The sequence below is a fragment of the Primulina huaijiensis genome, chromosome 12 (genome assembly GCF_012295235.1).
Source record: "Primulina huaijiensis isolate GDHJ02 chromosome 12, ASM1229523v2, whole genome shotgun sequence".
Classification (NCBI taxonomy): domain Eukaryota; kingdom Viridiplantae; phylum Streptophyta; class Magnoliopsida; order Lamiales; family Gesneriaceae; genus Primulina; species Primulina huaijiensis.
The window spans coordinates 1,006,585-1,025,851 of record NC_133317.1 but is presented as its reverse complement, the minus strand read 5'-3'; the positions used below and the strand labels follow the sequence as shown (position 1 = coordinate 1,025,851).

Sequence of the window (19,267 nt, the reverse complement as noted above, 5' to 3'; positions counted from 1 at the left end):
CATGTATTCCCTTGCATGTGTTATGCATTTGAATCAGGAAGAAATCGATGAATTTATTGGGAAACTTACCATATCTGCTAGTTCTTTTTTTATCTGATAGATTATCATAATTTTATTTATGTTCAAATCCTATTGAGAAATTCACTGTATATCAGAAATTGTTGAATATAATATAAATTATTAAAATTCTATTTTTAATACCAAAAATCCGTTGAACCGATGACTAACGAGTTATGATAAGCACACGTATATATTTATCAAAACCATTTCTTTCTAATCTGAAATTCGTCATAATATTTATAAGTTGATAACAACTAGTTTAAGAATGATGCTTAATACTTACTATTTGACTGATAAATTTTCAGATAATTGAAATTATTATATTCTATATAGTATTTATCTGGAAAAAGTAATATTTTTTTATAATTTAGATAGGGTCGGAAATTTATTTTATAAAATTTATCCTTGAAACGATTTTATAAGTATAAAAAAAATTATATGAAAAACTTGGTGCCCATTTTTTGCAAGGTTCTAAAAAGCGTGAAGCGTCCCGAAGCGCGGATGTCAAGCTCCAAGCTTTTCAAGCTTAAGCGAGATTAGCACAGGCTTAAGCGTGAAAAAGCGTTTTTAACTTTAGTGTAATTGTAATTATCTCAAACCAATAAATAGATAAAATAATACATAAATATGATAAATTTAAGTCTGATACATTAATTCTCATATTTATAAAATCATAAAAATATCAAAATTACAATCTTTATTTGTTTTTGCAACTAGAACACATTATAAATGTTAAATATTTGTCAAATCATTATCAGACACGCTTAATCATAATTAAAATTAAAAAACAAACATCTAAATTATAAACCTAATTTATTATTTTAAAATAAAAAGACATACCTTCAAAATAAAAAAATTTAAAAATAAATAGATGCGATTAATTGTGCTTAAGGACGCTTAATTAAACACTTTAATTATGCTTAATTCGAGTTTGATCGCTTTTTTCCGCTTTCTCCGAAGCGGGACGTTTGTGTCGAGCTTCGAGCTTAAACGCACTTAAACCACGCTTAAACAAAGCTTAAACGGACTTTTTAGAACACTCATTTTTTGTGCCCATTCATTATCAACCCTCCACACACGATGCAGTCTTCCCCAAGTCTTCCTCTCGGACGCTTCCGGAACCACCAAAACTTCTCCATCTCCACGTCTAATAAACCTGTATCGACCAATCAAAATTAACCACGTGGTAAGAAGTTTATCTGAACCGTCTGATATTCCACGATGGCAGATCCAAAACAATCAGATTGCTCTAAGTCGTGGCAGCAGGCCTATTCTAACACTCACTATATAATATTTACTAGTTCACTCACCCAAAATTCGAAAGCACAAACTGCTAAATCTGACCTGAGATCGAATAGGAATTCGCACGATGAGGAAGTGGACGATCCCTTCCGCTCTCTTCTTGATATGCCTTCTGTTTCTCCTGCCGGATCAAGGTACTTAAACATGTTTTGTGATTATTTTTTTATTTTGCTTCTGATTTTTAGCTTCGCTTGTCACTCGATACTTGTTCTGATGTTTAATGACGAGGATCTGGTTGAAATGCATCTATAGTGTGATTTTTTTTGTAATTTTTTGATCTCATTGCTTCGCTGTCTATGTTTATCCTAGCTATAGGACTAAATCGAAACGAGTTTAAGATATTTAATGTAGTCAAGCATTTAGTAGAATTCTTCGTTAATGGATACGTAAGACGTCCCTGGTTGTTTCTTACTGCGATCGGAGAGTGTTGTTACTCTTTTACTGAGAAATGTTTTGGGTGGAGGCTTAATTCTCCCGTACTATTGAGATTACAGCTCTTCCGGATAAAGTCGAACAAGTACTGCTATCCTTGAAATTGTTAGTGGTGTTCTGTTGAGTTTTATGCCTAGGATTTGTTTGAAATGATATTGATGTTGCTTAATTGGAGTTGTGGAACTGAATTTCAAAATTTGTAGGTAGGAAATTACATGCAAATGCAGAAATTGATGTGGATGCTCCTGTTGATCCACCGAAAGTGGAAGATAAGATCGGAGCTGTTCCCCATGGATTATCTACAGATTCTGATGTTGTTAAAAGGTGTTATTATCATCATAATTTATATAAATGCTGTTTGTCACTTTTAGCCTATCAATCTGTATTCTTGTAAGGCTTAATAGAAATGTTACGGAAATGTAAGCAAATTCCTAATGGATTTTATTGATAACAAGGCTTATATAGCCATACAACTCTAACTGAAAGGAGAGAAAAAACAGTCCACAAATTTATTTGAGGGCCACGGCTATTGAAAAAGTCAAGAAACAAACAATCCTGAATTATTGGTATTTATTCTAACAGTACTTTGAAATAGTTAGTCCTAAGATATTAACTCCAACAATTCCTCCCTTGAACTTATTGTTATTGATAATGCAATTAGTTCATCTCAGGAACAGTGCACACTCCAAGTTCTTCACGGAACTTTTGGAAATCTCCCAATTTTAGCGGCTTTGTCATCAGATCAGCAACTTGATTTTGAGTTCCACAATAAACCAGATCAACAACTCCTTCCTTTGTAAGATCTCTGAGAAAGTGAAATCGCACATCTATGTGTTTGGACCGACCATGTAAGACTGGATTTTTGGATAACTTGATGGCAGAATTGTTGTCACACATCACCATGGTGCTTTCTTCTTGTAGATAACCAAGTTCTTTCAAAACATTCCTCATCCAAACAGCTTGGCATGCACAAGCTGCTGCTGCCACAAACTCCGCCTCAGTAGTTGATAAAGTGACAATGGGCTGCTTTCTAGATGACCAAGCTACTGCACCCTCACTCATCATAAACACGTAGCCAGAAGTACTTTTACGATCTTCCATATCTCCTGCATAATCACTATCTGTGAAAGCCAACAAGTTTTCTGCTCCTCCCTTCTTGTAGAAGATTCCATAATTCATGGTTCCTTTCAAATACCTTAAGGTCCTTTTTGCTGCTTGGAAGTGCAACTCAGTTGGATTGGCCATAAATCGACTAATCAGACTTACAACAAACATGAGATCAGGTCGTGTGGCTGTGAGATACATGAGGCTTCCCACAATCTGTTTGAAATAAGTCTCATCCACTTTGACTCCTTTCTCATCTCTGCATAATTTATACCCCGGAACCATGGGATTACAGACTGCATTGCTTTCCTTCATCCCAAAACGATCCAACACTTCTGCTGCATATTTCCTTTGACAAATAAAAATGCCTTCTGTCTTCTGTAGAACTTCTATTCCAAGGAAAAATCTCATTTTTCCTAAGTCAGTCATATCAAACTCTTTCTTCATTGAACATTTGAATTCAATTATCATATCTGCATCATTACCAGTGAACAAAAGATCATCAACATAAATACTCACAATGAGAATCTTACCTTCATTGCTTCGTTTGATAAATAAAGTGTGTTCACTGTGACTTGCTTGAAAGCCCTCCTTAATGAAATAAGATTCAATCCGACTAAACCAAGCTCTTGGAGCTTGTTTTAGTCCGTAAAGCGCCTTATACAGCTTGTACACTTTCTGCTCATTTCCCTTCTTTTCGTACCCCTTCGGTTGCTCCACATAAACTTCCTCGCTTAGCTCTCCATATAAAAATGCAGATTTGACATCTAGTTGGTAAAGCTTCCAGCCTTTGTTTGCAGCAAGTGCTATGATCATCCTCACAGTGTCCATTCTTGCTACAGGTGCGTACACCTCTGTATAATCTACTCCATGTTGTTGGGAATAACCTTTAACCACCAACCTTGCTTTGTATTTGTCAACTTCTCCGAGTTCATTCAGTTTAGTTTTGTAGACCCATTTCACTCCTATTCTTTTTGCCCCATCTGGTAAATCTACTAACTTCCATGTTTGATTTTTTTCAATAGAATTAATTTCTTCATCCATGGCCAATCTCCATTTCAGACTTTCCACAGCTTCCTCGAAATTCACTGGATCTGAAGATACAATAAGTGCCATATTCATTTCTTCTAATAGACCTTCACCTGAAACATAGTCTCTCATCCACATGGGAGGATGTCTAATTCTGTTCTCCCTGGCATTCATGCCTACTTCATCACTGGTACTTGAGGAAACATGGCATCTTCGGTTTCATCAAATTCAACTTCTTCCTCTTCTGTATTTTCTTCACATTCTTCTTCATCATGGGTAGTACTTTCACTATCTTTCCATTCTAAATCTATTGACAGGTCCTTTTCGTAGCCTGCATCCCAATTCCATTGACTTTCTTCTTCAAAAAACACATCTCGACTCAAAATGATTTTTTTTGTAATAGGATCATACAATCTGTACCCTTTTGACTCATCACTAATACCAAGAAGTACACATTTCATACTCTTATCTTCGAGTTTCGTCCTCTTAGCATCTGGAATATGGACATGTCCAATACATCCAAATACTTTGAAGTGCTCCACTGATGGTTTTTCTCCACTCCAAGCCTCTTCTGGAGTCATTTCCTTAACAGCTAGTGTAGGTGATCGGTTCAAAACATACACTGCCCATCTCACTGCTTCAGGCCAGAAAGTCTTAGGCATCTTTTTTTCTGATAACATTGATCTCACAAGGTTCATTATCGTTCGATTCTTGCGTTCGGCTACTCCATTTTGCTGCGGAGTGTAAGCCATAGTTAACTGCCTTCTTATCCCATTCTGCTTGCAAAATTCGTTAAAATCCATAGAGTTAAATTCTCCTCCCCTATCTGTACGCAAACACTTAATAGGCAAACCAGTTTCCTTTTCCACGAACACTTTGAAACACTTGAAGAGATAAAATGCTTCTGATTTTTCTAATAAAAAATATATCCATGCTTTTCTAGAGAAATCATCTATGAAGCATAATATGTACCTCCTTTTACTGTTGGAAGCAGGAGTAATAGGGCCACAGATGTCTGCATGAATCAATTGTAATTTCTGAGTTGCTCTCCACTTGCTTTTCTTTGGAATTGGATCACGATGTTGTTTGCCCTTCATGCAATCGGAACACACAACAGAGGAAACTGGTAATTGGGGTAGTCCAGTAACCATACCTTTTGATTGCAACAGAGTTAGTCCCTTGTGGCTGAGATGAGCATATCTACAATGCCATAGGTGAGTTGTGTCTTGTGTTGTGGTGTTGAAGCATGATTCCTTTTGAGACAACAAAACGAACATTCTGTTTGCTGTCATGTTTGTCTGAATAATCAGACCCTTTTGAGGATGATATATTCGACACATTCCTGATTGAAATAGTATGGTCAAGCCTCTCCCCTGTAGTTGACCTATACTCAAAAGATTATTCTTGAGTTCAGGTATATAATAAACTTCAGTGACTACATGAGTTACTCCACACACCATCAACTTCACACTTCCCTTTCCGAGTACATTCATTTTAGTGTCATTTCCAAGTTTTACCACATGTCTAAAGGTGTCATCCATCTCATGAAATACTGATTTATCTCCACACATGTGATTTGAGCATCCCGAGTCCAAGAACCAGACCTCTTCCTTTTTTGCGTTGTTCATCTCTACATATGACATCAACAAGAGCTCTTCTTGTTCATCTAACTCAGCATAATTTGCCTCCTTGTCCAAGGCAGGACATTCATATTGATAATGACCGAGTTTGTGACATTTATAGCATTCAATCGTGGCTCGATCGAAACTTTGTCTTCCTCTTCCTCTACCTCGTCCTCTAAATGTGCTTCTACCTCTTCCACGTGTAGGAAACTTCTCCCCCGTACTTACTTTCAAAACATGATCTTCTCCATTTCTCCTTCGAAACTTCTGTTCATGCACAATCAAGGAGCTCTGCAGCTCATCAACAGTGAGAGAATCCATGTCCTTTGACTCCTCAATAGAACATACAATGTAGTTGAACTGTTCTGTTAAGGACCGTAGAATTTTCTCCACCACTTTGACATCTGGCATGTCTTCTCCATAGTTTCTCATGTTATTAGCAACCAGCATCACTCTTGAGAAGTAGTCGGAAACCGATTCTCCAACCTGCATTTCTAGAATTTCAAAATCTCGACGAAGTGCCTGGAGTTGTGCACGTTGAACCCTTGCATTTCCTTGAAACTTTCTCTTCATTGACTCCCAAATTTGTTTGGACGTGTCCTTTTGAAGGATGGTTTTCAAAATTAACTTGTCAATTGACTGAAAGAGATAGTTTTTCACCTTTAAATCCTTGAGCTTAAGATCATCCAATGTCTTTTTCTGTGCGGCTGTCAAAACTTCTGTTTCTCCAGGTTCAGAGTAACCAATTTCGATGAGATTCCAGTATTCCTTAGATCGCAAAAAGTTTTCCATCAGCATACTCCAGTGGTCATAATCTCCATCGAACTTAGGAATGCTAGGTTGAGCAAAACCAATGTTTCCTTCTGCTGCCATTTCTCAATCACTCCCTAAGTGTTTCACTCTTACTCTCAAGTGTTTTGCTCTCTTAGATTAGGATACTGCAGTTCCTAACCACACTCGGAAATCTCACGGTCAGGCCTCTCAACGAGGCTCTGATACCAATTTGTAAGGCTTAATAGAAATGTTACGGAAATGTAAGCAAATTCCTAATGGATTTTATTGATAACAAGGCTTATATAGCCATACAACTCTAACTGAAAGGAGAGAAAAAACAGTCCACAAATTTATTTGAGGGCCACGGCTATTGAAAAAGTCAAGAAACAAACAATCCTGAATTATTGGTATTTATTCTAACAGTACTTTGAAATAGTTAGTCCTAAGATATTAACTCCAACAATTCTGGTTTGTGATTTGCTGTTATTGTCATTTAGAGAATCCGAGTCCATATCAAGAAAAACTCTTCGTGCCGACGCGGAGAAGTTTCAATTCCAGGCTGAAGTTTCACGCCTTATGGACATAATTATCAACTCACTTTACAGCAATAAAGATATTTTCTTGAGAGAGTTGATCTCTAATGCTTCTGATGTGAGTTTTTGTTGTTCCCCTTTGTTTGATGTTATATACATCAACTTCTGTAGTAAAGAGCTTGTGTTTTGATGTGTGTTTGTTGCTAATTTAGGCACTGGACAAGATTAGATTCCTGTCACTCACTGACAAAGAAATTTTGGGCGAAGGCGATGATACGAAACTCGAGATTCAGGTTAGTGGTACATATCGGTTACAGTTTAATGATTTTTGCTAATTTTTCATTTAGCATTTCTAAGGAAGCTTTTAAACATTATGATTATAGTATCGCTGATTCATGGAGCAATTTTTTCCAATGTTCTAAAGAATTTTTTTTTTTAATTTTCATTAAAGTACTCTGGAGTCTGTTAAGTGGCTGTGCATTAGAATTTTATGGAAGTCATATTCTGCTTGATTATATATTGACTGCCTGTTGAGTGTTAACATCATGATTGTTTTAATTCTCCACTGTTCAGTGAAGATTTCTTGTGGGGAATTTTAAGCTGTTTGGTCATTATGTATAATGAAAATATTTTCCTGAAATTTAATGGACACGACTTATCATGAACCCAATTAATAAATGCAGATTACATTGGATAAAGAGAAGAAAATACTTTCAATTCGTGACAGAGGTATTGGAATGACAAAGGAGGATTTGATTAAGAATTTGGGAACCATCGCTAAATCTGGAACTTCAGGTGTGTGTGTGTGTGTATTATGTATGAATTATGATGGCTCAACAGTTAATGATTTTACTTTACTTGAAAGCATTTACAGGTCGGATTTTCCTTGTTTTTAACTTCAATTAGTGTTTTCTATACAGCATTTGTAGAAAAAATGCAGACCAGTGGAGATCTTAACCTTATTGGGCAATTTGGTGTTGGATTCTACTCTGTATATCTTGTGGCTGACTACGTTGAAGTAATTAGCAAACATAATGATGATAAACAGTATGTGTTATAGTTATGCTTTCATATATTTATTAGGTTATTATCATTATTATCAGATATTTTCTTCTGCTCTTTACTGCCATGATTGTTTGAAATTTTGTCTTTCCCAGGCATGTATGGGAGTCAAAAGCTGATGGAGCTTTTGCCATTTCTGAAGATGTTTGGAATGAGCCACTTGGACGGGGAACCGAAATTAGGTTGCATCTCAGAGATGAAGCTCAAGAATATTTAGATGAGAACAAACTAAAGGTAAGTGAATTCATTCTTGGGTGACAATTTTATTTCCTGTAGGGGAATGCATATATTCATTTGCTTTCCCTTTGTGTTTTTTGGTTTATTGCAATTTATCTGATGTTTCATCATGTAATGCTTTTTGTTGTGTTATAGGAATTGGTCAAAAAGTATTCTGAATTTATCAACTTCCCCATCCACCTCTGGGCTAGCAAAGAAGTGGACGAAGAGGTACCTGCTGAAGAAGATGAGTCAAGTGACGAAGAGGAAACACGTATGATATATCATCTGTGTATTCTTCTAAAGAGTTGTGCATATTTTGTCACCTTGTCTAACTTTACATAATTTTTAAATTGAATTAGTTTCTAGTGGTTGCTCATTTTGTCATTAATTACTGTGCTCCATTAACAGCTGAAAGTAAATCATCCGAGGATGAAGGAGAGGAAGATGATGCTGAGAAAGAAGAGGATGAGAAGAAACCCAAGACGAAGAAAGTAAAGAAAACTACCTATGAGTGGGAACTTTTGAATGATATGAAAGCTGTATGGTTGCGGAATCCGAAAGAAGTTACAGATGAAGAATACGAGAAATTTTATCACTCTCTGGCCAAGGTAGGTGTTTCCAATCTCTAGCGGACCCCGTGTAGACAAAGGTCTTTGATAGCAATTATTGATATGTTTCAAATTTGAGTGACATTTATTCCAAACCGCAGGACTTCAGTGATGAGAAGCCTCTAGCATGGAGTCACTTCACCGCAGAAGGTGATGTCGAGTTCAAGGCTGTGTTGTTTGTGCCACCTAAGGCTCCTCAAGATTTGTATGAGAGTTATTACAACTCAAAGAAATCCAACTTGAAATTATATGTAAGGCGGGTCTTTATCTCTGATGAATTTGATGACCTACTACCCAAGTATCTGAACTTCTTGAAGGTAAATTTTCTCTATAAAAAGCACACTTTTATTTTAGCGAATTTGTGCTTGGTGACCTAATTTTTAAACTATTCGGTTTATATGACCAGGGTCTTGTCGATTCTGATACTTTACCACTTAATGTATCAAGAGAAATGCTGCAGCAACACAGCAGCTTGAAAACAATTAAGAAAAAACTTATTCGTAAGGCCCTCGATATGATCCGCAAACTTGCTGAGGAGGATCCTGATGAATCTTATGATAAAGAGAAGAAAGGTAAACACTCGTAGAATTAGGTACTTTTAGAGCTGGAAAAAATGTGTCCCTCAAGTCTGCGAGTCAATCATATGAATGATTATTTGTTGTTATATTCTTGATATTCTTAATTAATTGTTATATTCTTGATTTCTTAAATTGAACAAAGTCCTATCATTGGCATACTATATTTCCAGTTTCAATTCTAATTCAATAAAAAAAAATTCATCACATGGTTTTTTATACGAAATCTGATGCTGGTTCAGATGTTGAAGAATCTGATGACAGCAATGAGAAGAAAGGTCAGTACACGAAATTTTGGAATGAATTTGGCAAGTCAATTAAGCTTGGTATTATTGAGGATGCCACTAACAGAAACCGATTGGCAAAACTTCTTCGATTTGAGACGTAAGTTCATGGTTTAACTATAAATTTTTATTTAAAATTTTCTGTGGGGTGGACAATTTCTATTTTTTTTTCCAACTCTGCTGTATGGTACGTGCAGAACTAAGTCAGATGGTAAATTAACATCACTGGACCAATACATATCAAGGATGAAATCAGGGCAGAAGGATATCTTTTATATTACTGGAACAAGCAAGGAACAGTTGGAGAAATCTCCATTCCTCGAGAGATTAACAAAGAAGAATTATGAGGTAGGCCTTAATTTATCATACTGATTTGCTAACTAGTTTGATATTGGCCATCCTTTCTAGTCCTTTAATCCCTGCGAGTGTTTTTTACTTGCTCTTACGAGTCATACCCTTATTGTGGTTGCAGGCTATTTTCTTCACTGATCCTGTAGATGAATATCTGATGCAATATTTAATGGATTACGAGGACAAAAAATTCCAGAATGTGTCTAAAGAGGGTCTGAAAATTGGAAAGGATTCAAAAGACAAAGAACTCAAGGAGTCATTCAAAGAGCTGACCAAATGGTGGAAGGGTGCTCTCGCCAGCGAGAACATCGATGATGTGAAGATAAGCAATCGTTTGGCTGACTCCCCATGTGTTGTAGTGACATCAAAATATGGTTGGAGCTCAAACATGGAAAGGATCATGCAGTCTCAAACACTGTCAGATGCAAATAAGCAAGCTTACATGCGTGGAAAGAGGGTGCTCGAAATTAACCCGCGACACCCTATTATCAAGGAGCTTCGGGAGAGAGTGGTAAAAGATCCTGAGGTATATCGACTCGATGAAAAAATTAGTTTTCTTGTTTGGGATTTCGTCGCTACTTTTACTCAAAGAAGAAAGTTTCGTTTAATTTCTTCCACAGGATGAAAGCGTTAAGCAAACAGCACAACTTATGTATCAAACTGCCCTTATGGAAAGTGGATTCATACTCAACGATCCAAAGGATTTTGCTAGCCGAATCTACAGTTCAGTGAAAAATAGTCTCAACATCAGCCCTGATGCAAGAGTGGAGGAGGAAGATGACGTTGAAGAAACTGAGACTGAATCCATTGTAAAAGAAACACAATCTCCTTCCAACACTGAAGAAGAACCAGAATCTGATGTGAAAGATGAATTGTAGGTCGGTATCTATCTGCTAAATCTGGATGATCTTGTAGAAGGAATCATTTCTTAGAGCAGTCCCTTCTGTCGAGATAGTCCACGGAGGCGAAAAGGTGCCCTTTCAGAGTTTAGAAATTTGAGTGTTCCTTGTTATATCATTTTGAACACCATCACTGATTATTTTTGGTGCTGCTGTATTCAAAATTCAAGTGCTTCATCTTTGCAACGTTGAAAAATGGTAGTTTGTTTCTGTTATTTTTATTCACTAGATATCTCTTCTATGCACCTGTTGATTTCAATACGAAAATGGTTTATCGAGATGGTTCATGGTAGTTCGATCAAACGGGGTTTTATTGCATAAAATTGTATTATATTTTTGTTTTATCGAGATGGTTCATAAAGGAAAAACATTAAATTGTATTATATTTTTGTTAACTAATTTCAACTCTCGGAAATTTATTGCATCATATCGCTGAAACCTGTTATATCCTGCTTGTGAAATCTTTGGGTCAATCCTTGCGTCGAGGCCATTTCCGTGGTTCCATCATTAACATTGGGGTCATTTCAAAATTGAATTTATGCTAACGTCTTTGTTCTATTATTTCATGCCTTTTACTACAGCAAAGTAAATTTTTTCCGAGTTCGAAGCAATTTGACCTGATCAAACATAATCTGAATTATCCGGGGGTACTCGAACAAGATTTGTGTGTTTTTGTTATATAGTTCAACTGCCTGCGAGAATCAGGTTTTCGTTTGTTTGGATTCATGTGAACGTCACTCCACTTGACTTCAAACTTTCTTTCCAAATAACTGCATATATAAAAAATTGTTTCTAATCATATTCTCTGTTAAACGAATAACTGAGTCATAAATTTTCTAAAAAGCAGTGTCACTGGTAAGATGGTGCTAACAAAATTTCAACGTTGCAAGTGTGGACGAATTCAGAAAAGGGAAGTTGGGTAAAAATTTTATTTAAGATAACAATGCATGGAATGATCGGATGCGCCACCTAGCACAAAATTCAGCAGCCACGTACGTAGAAAGGTTACCTCGCGGCTGATCAGAACTAAAACCATCCATGGTGCCAGTGGCTGGTGGAGGTGGTACTGGTAACTCAGCCACCGCATCATCGGTGTTGTAGAGTCTCTCGTTTGTTTTTGGCTACAAAAAAAAGGTTTGTAAATAACTCGGTTTTTCCATTTCTGCTGCGATATTACTGAAGAAATGTATTATTATAAAATGAAAGCGATCCGAATAAGAATCCAAATAAGAATATATGTATTTTTCCATAATAAAAAAAGATTAAAGAAAAAGAATATAGGTGACTATTAACTAGTGAGTGAAGGGCAGAATGTTGTAGTATAAGCCGCTCCACCACACGTAAATGTACTCGTAGCATCATCGTAAGCGTAGCTATACGCTCTCGGACAGGCACTCTTGAAAATTTCTGAGTAAACCGATGGCTGACAAGTGGCGGGTGAACAAACGCGCCGCTGCAACAATACTCCGGGCAATTAAATGCGTCGCATGCACTCCTGCAAACCTGCACGCCTGCTGCCCGTAACTCCGCCGGACACTTCCAGTTGAGATCAGTTATGCACCCGGTTGGACCGCAGACACCTGTACAGGCCACCAGTTGGATTAACATCGGCAAGTTGTAGCCATCCACGAGGCTGACATCGTAGAAATCTTGCTGGCCGGAGCCGATAGTGAATTCGCTAAGGTGGCCGGCGGCAGGGGCGTAGCCAGAAATTTTTTTGACCTTGAGCTGAATGATACGATAAACAATAGTGACATGAACTAGATATAAGCTACTGAATATGTGTCCTGTTGTTTTTCATCGAATAAAACTCGTCGATTATTGGTTTCTAAAATAAATATTTCAATAAAATCAAATTTTATCAGCACACGTCTAGGATGAGAAGATCATCACAAATGAAAGGTGCAAAAGTTATCACCAAATATTTTAAATGAGCATCAAAACTAACTTCGATAATTAATATCATCCAAGCACATAAATAGGAGGAATGAACACATATTGGGAATTTAATAACATTAAGACAAGAACATAAGCATTTCACTTTACTAAAACCCTTGTAAAATAATTTATTATCGTCTCAAAAACTCAAATTAACTCAAAATAGTATGTCGCAGTCACTTGACAAATCATTGAAAAATCACTTATTTACTTATGCACATAAACAAATATAACATGATTTTACTTCAAAGAAAAACAGAAAATCCAGAAACAACTAAAAATATACATCATACGGAAGTTAATGTCAAGCTCTATACATAACAAAAATCTAATCTTGTATGATTTCATCACTACATAAGCTAAGAAATAACTACAAACTCAATCAGGCTACATTTTGAATCTTTCTACATAATAAATAGAATAAACCAATTAAGTAGCAAAAATCTATCATTTCATCTTGTGCTAACTCAATCGAGGCACTCCGCCGTACAACCCTTTTCAAATCCAAGTCTTTGCTTCCAAAATTGTATTTTATAGAGTAATTTGATTCTTCTTATGATTAAATGGGTTGAAGATAATTTTAGTATGCTAAGTTATTAAATGTAATTATTTTATGGGTTGGACAACTTTAATGTAGGTTAGAATTACCTATATATACAATAATTATAATTTTTTTTATCTAGGGCTGGAGCCCACCCCAGCCTTTGGGGTGGCTCCGTCCCTGGCTGGCGGGTTTGCTCCGGCGCCGTTGCATTCTATCATGTTGAAGCCGCAATCGCCTGTGGTGCAGCTTCCCAGGTCAGTGGTGGTATCGAACGTACAACCAGTACGCCCCCAAAATCGGCCAGACCATCCAGGTTGAGCTTGGAAAAATCGTGTTCCGCTTGGCGGAAGCTGGAAACCAGTGGTTTCTAAACTGACACTACCCGCATTGAGAAATATTCCCAGCCACACTCTGTGATCACACTGGTTTATGATGGTAAATTTAGCTCCAACAACACCTGACAAGAAAAAGAAGAAGAATCATGAAGAGGTTCACAATATATACAATGGGAAAACGTAAGATATTGATAGTTGTCTATGAGTTAAATATATAGATTTGGACGATCTTTCTCCCTTGAAATAGTTTTTGAAGTTGAAGTAGGTCAAAATCTTAATCTTAATATGGTATCAGAGCTCAAGTTATATCATTATGTGTTGCACTGCCATAGTTGAGACAACTGTTCTGAAGGGGTGTGCTAGTTATCTCACATCGGTTGAATAAAATTCATGTGAGTTTCATATATAGAATTGGACAATTATTCTCTCTTGAGTTAGTTTTTAATATTGAGTTAACTCCAAGTCACAATCTTAACAAATGCAATATAAGGTTTTAACCGGAATGAAATGGAAACTAGTTAAGATGCATACCAACGGATGTGACAAGAAACGGGAGGATCATGGTGTATAGACAACAGGAAGAACAACAAGAAGAAAACATGGGAGAAATTAATTATATACTTTTATGACTTTGCTATTGCTATAAATTAATGCATAGTTATTGTATACTAAAATAAAATGTTTTATCATAATTTTTTAATAGTGTATGATTAATTTAATTTGAAATGAAAACGTATTAAATCATTTGTTAGAAGGAAGGGTTGAAGAGGAAAATTGTGGAAAGTAAATATGGTAGAATTTGAAAGTTATAGAGATACTTATAGTAGGTTTCACCAACATGCCAAATTAATTAATTAATATTGGGGTTAACTTTAATATAGTATATATAGATAATTTCTTTATATCGATCCATTGTATGTGTGTAAAGTTCTTTGAATGCTTTATATTAGAATTAGATTCCTAATACCCAAATTAAGTTGGTTTCATGTCCATGGACATTTATCATAGAGGTGTCAACATCAGACACGAACCACCAACCCGACATGGTTCAATCCGAAAAAAATCATGTTTGGGTTTGGAGTTTTCGGGTTCGGATCAGATCGAGTTGGACTCGATAGCTGACCCGAAAAAAAAATGATCGGGTTGGGTTCGGGTCAACCCCTAGTTGACCCGAAAATTGTAATTTTTAAAAAATATATATATATAATTAATAAATATTGCCTACATTTTTATATATTGTACGTCTAAAAAAATATTTATTGTATATTTATATCATAAATTTTCATAATTTTATATTTATTTTGAACATTTTTTTATTTTTTAAACAATTGTTTATTTGATTTAGTAAATATATTTTATTTTTCTATAATTAGACTTTCAAATTTAAATCATATATATGATGGAGATTTTGTTATTATGTGTTTAAATTAAAATATTATTATTATTTTTTCTGAATTTTATTTAATTTTCTTTAAAAAAAATTTAAAAAAATTCACAATCGGGTTGATCTGATTGATTCGGGTTCAAGTTTGGGTTGAGAGTTTTCGGGTTGACTCGGATTCGAGTTGAGCAATTTTTTAATAGTACTATTGCTCAACCCGAACCGACCAACCCGAATTGACACCCTTAATTTATCGTTGGCCAAAAAAGTGAGATTTGTTTGGTAATCAAGAAATCAAATCAAATTGCTTGTGGATTAAATAGTATTCATATGATTAATAATATGATATTCTAATGTAAGCAATTATTTTGTAAATTATATTACGCTAAATTATAATCTATAAAATGTTTTTAAGTACCCATATATATTTTATCCTAAAATATTTCTATATTTGAATCGAGTGGTCGACACAAAAGTGCGAAAATTAGGGAGAAATTATAGTTTTTTTAAAATAAGTTAAAAAGTTTGAAACATTGGTTCATTACAGTCAGGATGGCCGAGTGGTCTAAGGCGCCAGACTCAAGTTCTGGTCCTCTAACGAGGGCGTGGGTTCAAATCCCACTTCTGACAATTTTATTTCCTTTTTATTTCTATCACTCGATTTAATTAATCGCTTCACCCATTACATAAATCAATATCATTAAAAATAATTATATTTAAGTTTATACTATACTCCTAGATACCGTTTGGTCTGCTTGATGAAGGTGGGATGAGATTTTTTTTTTTTTTTATCCATTTCATGTTTGGCTATTTTTTAATTATCTCAATTTCATCGATTAGGCCATAATGTTATTAAATATGAATCACATTAAAGGTCTATCTCGAACCACGAATTGAAGTAAACTCTTTGGGGCTACATTGGGCTATTGTCCATTAGAAATTTTTTTTGGCCAATTAGTTAGTAATTAGTATATTCATAGATTTAAATATGAAGTGTAATTTTTAAGTTTTAAAAAGTCCACTAAATTATTATATGAAATCGAATACTAAAATTAGGTTTGATTTTCTTTCCATGGGACAATTTGACGGCTAAAATTGTTTTTTCGAAATTGTAAATTTACAAAATCATGTTTCGAATTCAGGAGAATCACAACCGTACGTACAATTATATTTAATTGTCCCAAATTATTATTATTATTTCTATTTCTATGATTTAACCGAATTTTGTCAATTTTGTACAAATAGAATTTTGTTTGTATGTATAGATATTTTGAAATTAAATTCTATTGATCGAAATGAATATGATGATTGTTATACAATAATTTTTCTTTTTTGTGATTGAATATTAAGCTAAATTGGGAAATTTTTATTGTATTTTTTAAGATTTTACCTTTTCGTACATTAAGTTAAGATAATGTGCTACATATTGACATTATAAAATAGTAAGTAAATTAATCATGCAAGTTAAAACATATCAGACAGTATTTAATTATATTATTCATATTTATACATCATTTATCTTTATTTTATCTCACTTATTACTTACTCATCGCTAACAACAAATGGTACATTATTGTTTAAGTTTGTTCAACGACAAATAATTTTATTGTGAAAAAAGAACATGTAACTTTTCCTTGTTTAATGAAGCGGGCCCACCCCGAGCCAACGAACAATGGGCTTGATTAGCTGTCATATGTCAAAAGCTTGATCATGTTATTGTCGGCCTTATTTTCAAACCGGTATAGGTTTGGGCCTACATGATGTTGACCAAAGCCCACGAAAGAAGTCAATATACCAAATTTAATTTTATTTTCAGGGTTTTTGCAGATTTAAATCTTATTTTATTTTCAACATAACAAAAACTGAAATATTCGACAGCATTAAATATTAAAAAAAATTGTGGTCAACAGTAAAAAACTTGGTTTACATGAGAAAATTGAACAAAAGTTAGCCTGGGAGACTTCATAAAAACTAGTGCATCGACGCAATTGTATAATATTTTTTTATAATTCATTTGATTTATATGTAAATAAGGATCAAAATATAATTATAAGAAATAGTGACACACTACACTGTAATTTTGATATATAAATTAAAAAATAAATTAAAAAATAAAAGAATAAAAAAATTATTTCGATAAGAATTGAACTTATAACCTAAATCCAAAGAAACAATGACTCTATCCAGTACTAAACTATATATAACTTGTATTAAAATTTTAATATTTTATTAATATATATAATTATTAAAACAGATTATGATAACAAAATTAGTTACTCTAAATGTCTCAATTTTAATAAAATAATATAGATTAAAAGCTTTTTATGAAATCAAAGGGCTAAAGCAGTCATTCAGCTACCAGCACTGATCAGTTTCCCAAGTCCGCCTCCGCCCTGAACTCGCCGCCAAGCACTCCTCCCTCCGCCGTCGCCTGGAAAATGTCACATCGTACATCGCGCGTTTCTCAGGGTCGGAAAGAGTAGCATACGCCGCGTGCAGTCTCAAAAACTCGTCGGTAGTTCCTCCGCCTTTGGAATTGGATGAGACGTCCGGATGCAAGAGTCTGGCCAGTTTTCTATACGCGGACTTGATCTCTTGACACGAGGCCCGGGAATGAATTCCCAGGACGTCGTACAATGAACCAGCCTGCAGAGATGTTCCGTTAGCCCTCTCAGCTGTGGCGTAACCGGCGGAGATACGGAGCGGGTGGCGGAAGCAGATATTCGTCGGAGAATGTGGATAAGGGACGGCGGAGAATCGTAGGCTGATGATTTGATTCGGTGGTGACAATGATATGGAAGCCATTACAAAATTTGTGTATCGAATTGTTTTATGAATGAAGAATTGAAGGGAAAAGGATTATGTTTTATAGAGCGGGAAGAAAGGGTGATCCGTGACAGAATAAGGCTTATCCACATGTCTCTTCTTTAAGGTTTAATAATATAAATAAATATAAATAATTTCCTCATCATAATCTATGAATTTATTTTAATAATCTTATAATTAATGATCAACTATCAGATTAATGATATAGATATCTAATTTTCATAAACATATTACCTATCCCACCGATTTCGGTATTCCACCAGAATGGCCTAACTTGAGATTTATTAAAGCGGACAAACTACAATATGAATATAATTCAAATTCAAACTTTCGGAAAAGTTATTGTTAAGATATAATTATTCTAGCTAGGTTCTTCGCTCAGAACGATAATTTAAAAATATATATGTAAAATCGATAAATGGAATATAAACCAATGTATTATTGTGCCCCTTGTTTTGGGAGCTGAACTGACAATGGACGGTGTACTTTTTTAATCCTTGAAGGAATTGTTTGTGTAAGTCAGTCACGTAAATTATGGAACTGTTAAATCAATTCATAATTCAGAAATGACTCTTGGATTTGATTAAAGTCCAACTTATAAAATAATCGATCCACGTATATATATATATATATTATTTTATTATAAAAGTCAAAACTGCCATTCTGCAAAGGGTTCTCCGACATCCCATGTGCATCAATAGCGTGGACAACTTGTTTTCATCTTACATCTAATCATCTAATTAATCATCACTGCCTTTGGCAATTTTAAAGGGTTTCTGTTTTCCTGCAAATTTTATAAAGTTTTTAACAAATAACAAACGCATAACTACTTGATGGTGTCAAAATATTAAATTAAATTTAATACCAACAAATAATAAATTGAAGAATGGGAGAAGAATGGTGAATGTAAGCAAACGTGATGCATGTTAACAAGAGTCCCACATCGTACAATCTTCATATTTATTCTCAAGCACGTCATATTTAAATACATGTTCAACTGGGTGATAAATCATGATCCTTCAGGCAAGTTTAAAGGGGATGTGATGAGCGGTAAATGCTCGCAACGAAATATGCGAGATGGGTGTCCAGCCCCAAGCCTGGTTACGACAATTTGGGCACTCTTATCCTAACCAATCTGATCCCTGCAAAATATATCAACGCAATCCACCCCACAAAAAGAAGTTAAATTTTAGGTAAATGAGATGACTTGTCATACATTATAATTGTTTGATTTGGTGGGTGAATTTATATTTCATCACAAACTATTTGCATTATCAGCCAGCTCAAATCGTTATCCAAGATAGCTAGAATATTTGAAATTATTCAGCACGCACGAACGACTCACTCGAATTGATTTATATGCATCAATAAATTAAAGACATCGAGGTA

At 34.9% G+C, this 19,267-nt stretch overlaps 2 protein-coding genes, 2 non-coding genes and 1 pseudogene across 4 annotated transcripts; 3 read left to right on the top strand and 2 right to left on the bottom strand.

Moving 5' to 3' along the window:
* The first annotated feature begins 1,185 nt into the window (after nucleotides 1–1,185).
* Nucleotides 1,186–11,099, top strand: LOC140989661 (endoplasmin homolog). Its single transcript, XM_073458974.1, has 15 exons — nucleotides 1,186–1,496; nucleotides 1,998–2,118; nucleotides 6,821–6,974; nucleotides 7,069–7,149; nucleotides 7,540–7,651; nucleotides 7,777–7,903; nucleotides 8,014–8,152; nucleotides 8,291–8,408; nucleotides 8,546–8,745; nucleotides 8,847–9,062; nucleotides 9,152–9,317; nucleotides 9,563–9,704; nucleotides 9,802–9,952; nucleotides 10,077–10,481; nucleotides 10,576–11,099. The coding sequence occupies exons 1-15, from the start codon at nucleotides 1,430–1,432 to the stop codon at nucleotides 10,831–10,833; spliced, it is 2,457 nt and encodes an 818-aa protein (XP_073315075.1). The 5' UTR covers nucleotides 1,186–1,429; the 3' UTR covers nucleotides 10,834–11,099.
* Nucleotides 11,100–12,142: 1,043 nt separating this feature from the next.
* On the bottom strand, nucleotides 12,143–14,233 carry LOC140990062 (thaumatin-like protein 1; annotated as a pseudogene).
* A 1,365-nt stretch (nucleotides 14,234–15,598) lies between these two features.
* TRNAL-CAA (transfer RNA leucine (anticodon CAA)) lies at nucleotides 15,599–15,682 on the top strand. The gene has a single exon. It is a non-coding gene; the product is annotated as a tRNA-Leu (tRNA).
* Nucleotides 15,683–17,407: 1,725 nt separating this feature from the next.
* On the bottom strand, nucleotides 17,408–17,857 carry LOC140990061 (chaperone protein dnaJ 11, chloroplastic-like). Its single transcript, XM_073459645.1, has one exon. The coding sequence runs from the start codon at nucleotides 17,855–17,857 to the stop codon at nucleotides 17,408–17,410; it is 450 nt and encodes a 149-aa protein (XP_073315746.1).
* A 1,056-nt stretch (nucleotides 17,858–18,913) lies between these two features.
* On the top strand, nucleotides 18,914–19,021 carry LOC140990774 (small nucleolar RNA Z279/snoR105/snoR108). The gene has a single exon (XR_012177700.1). It is a non-coding gene; the product is annotated as a small nucleolar RNA Z279/snoR105/snoR108 (small nucleolar RNA).
* The last annotated feature ends 246 nt before the right edge of the window (nucleotides 19,022–19,267 follow it).

What these genes read in the sequence shown, in the direction of transcription:
- LOC140989661 (XM_073458974.1), top strand. Translation starts at nt 1,430, where the DNA reads ATGAGGAAGTGGACGATCCCTTCCGCTCTCTTCTTGATATGCCTTCTG. An exon ending in CGCTAAATCTGGAACTTCAG is followed by an intron (nt 7,652 to 7,776) that starts GTGTGTGTGTGT and finishes TTTTCTATACAG; the next exon opens with CATTTGTAGAAAAAATGCAG. An exon ending in AGTATCTGAACTTCTTGAAG is followed by an intron (nt 9,063 to 9,151) that starts GTAAATTTTCTC and finishes TTATATGACCAG; the next exon opens with GGTCTTGTCGATTCTGATAC.
- LOC140990061 (XM_073459645.1), bottom strand. Translation starts at nt 17,857, where the DNA reads ATGGCTTCCATATCATTGTCACCACCGAATCAAATCATCAGCCTACGA.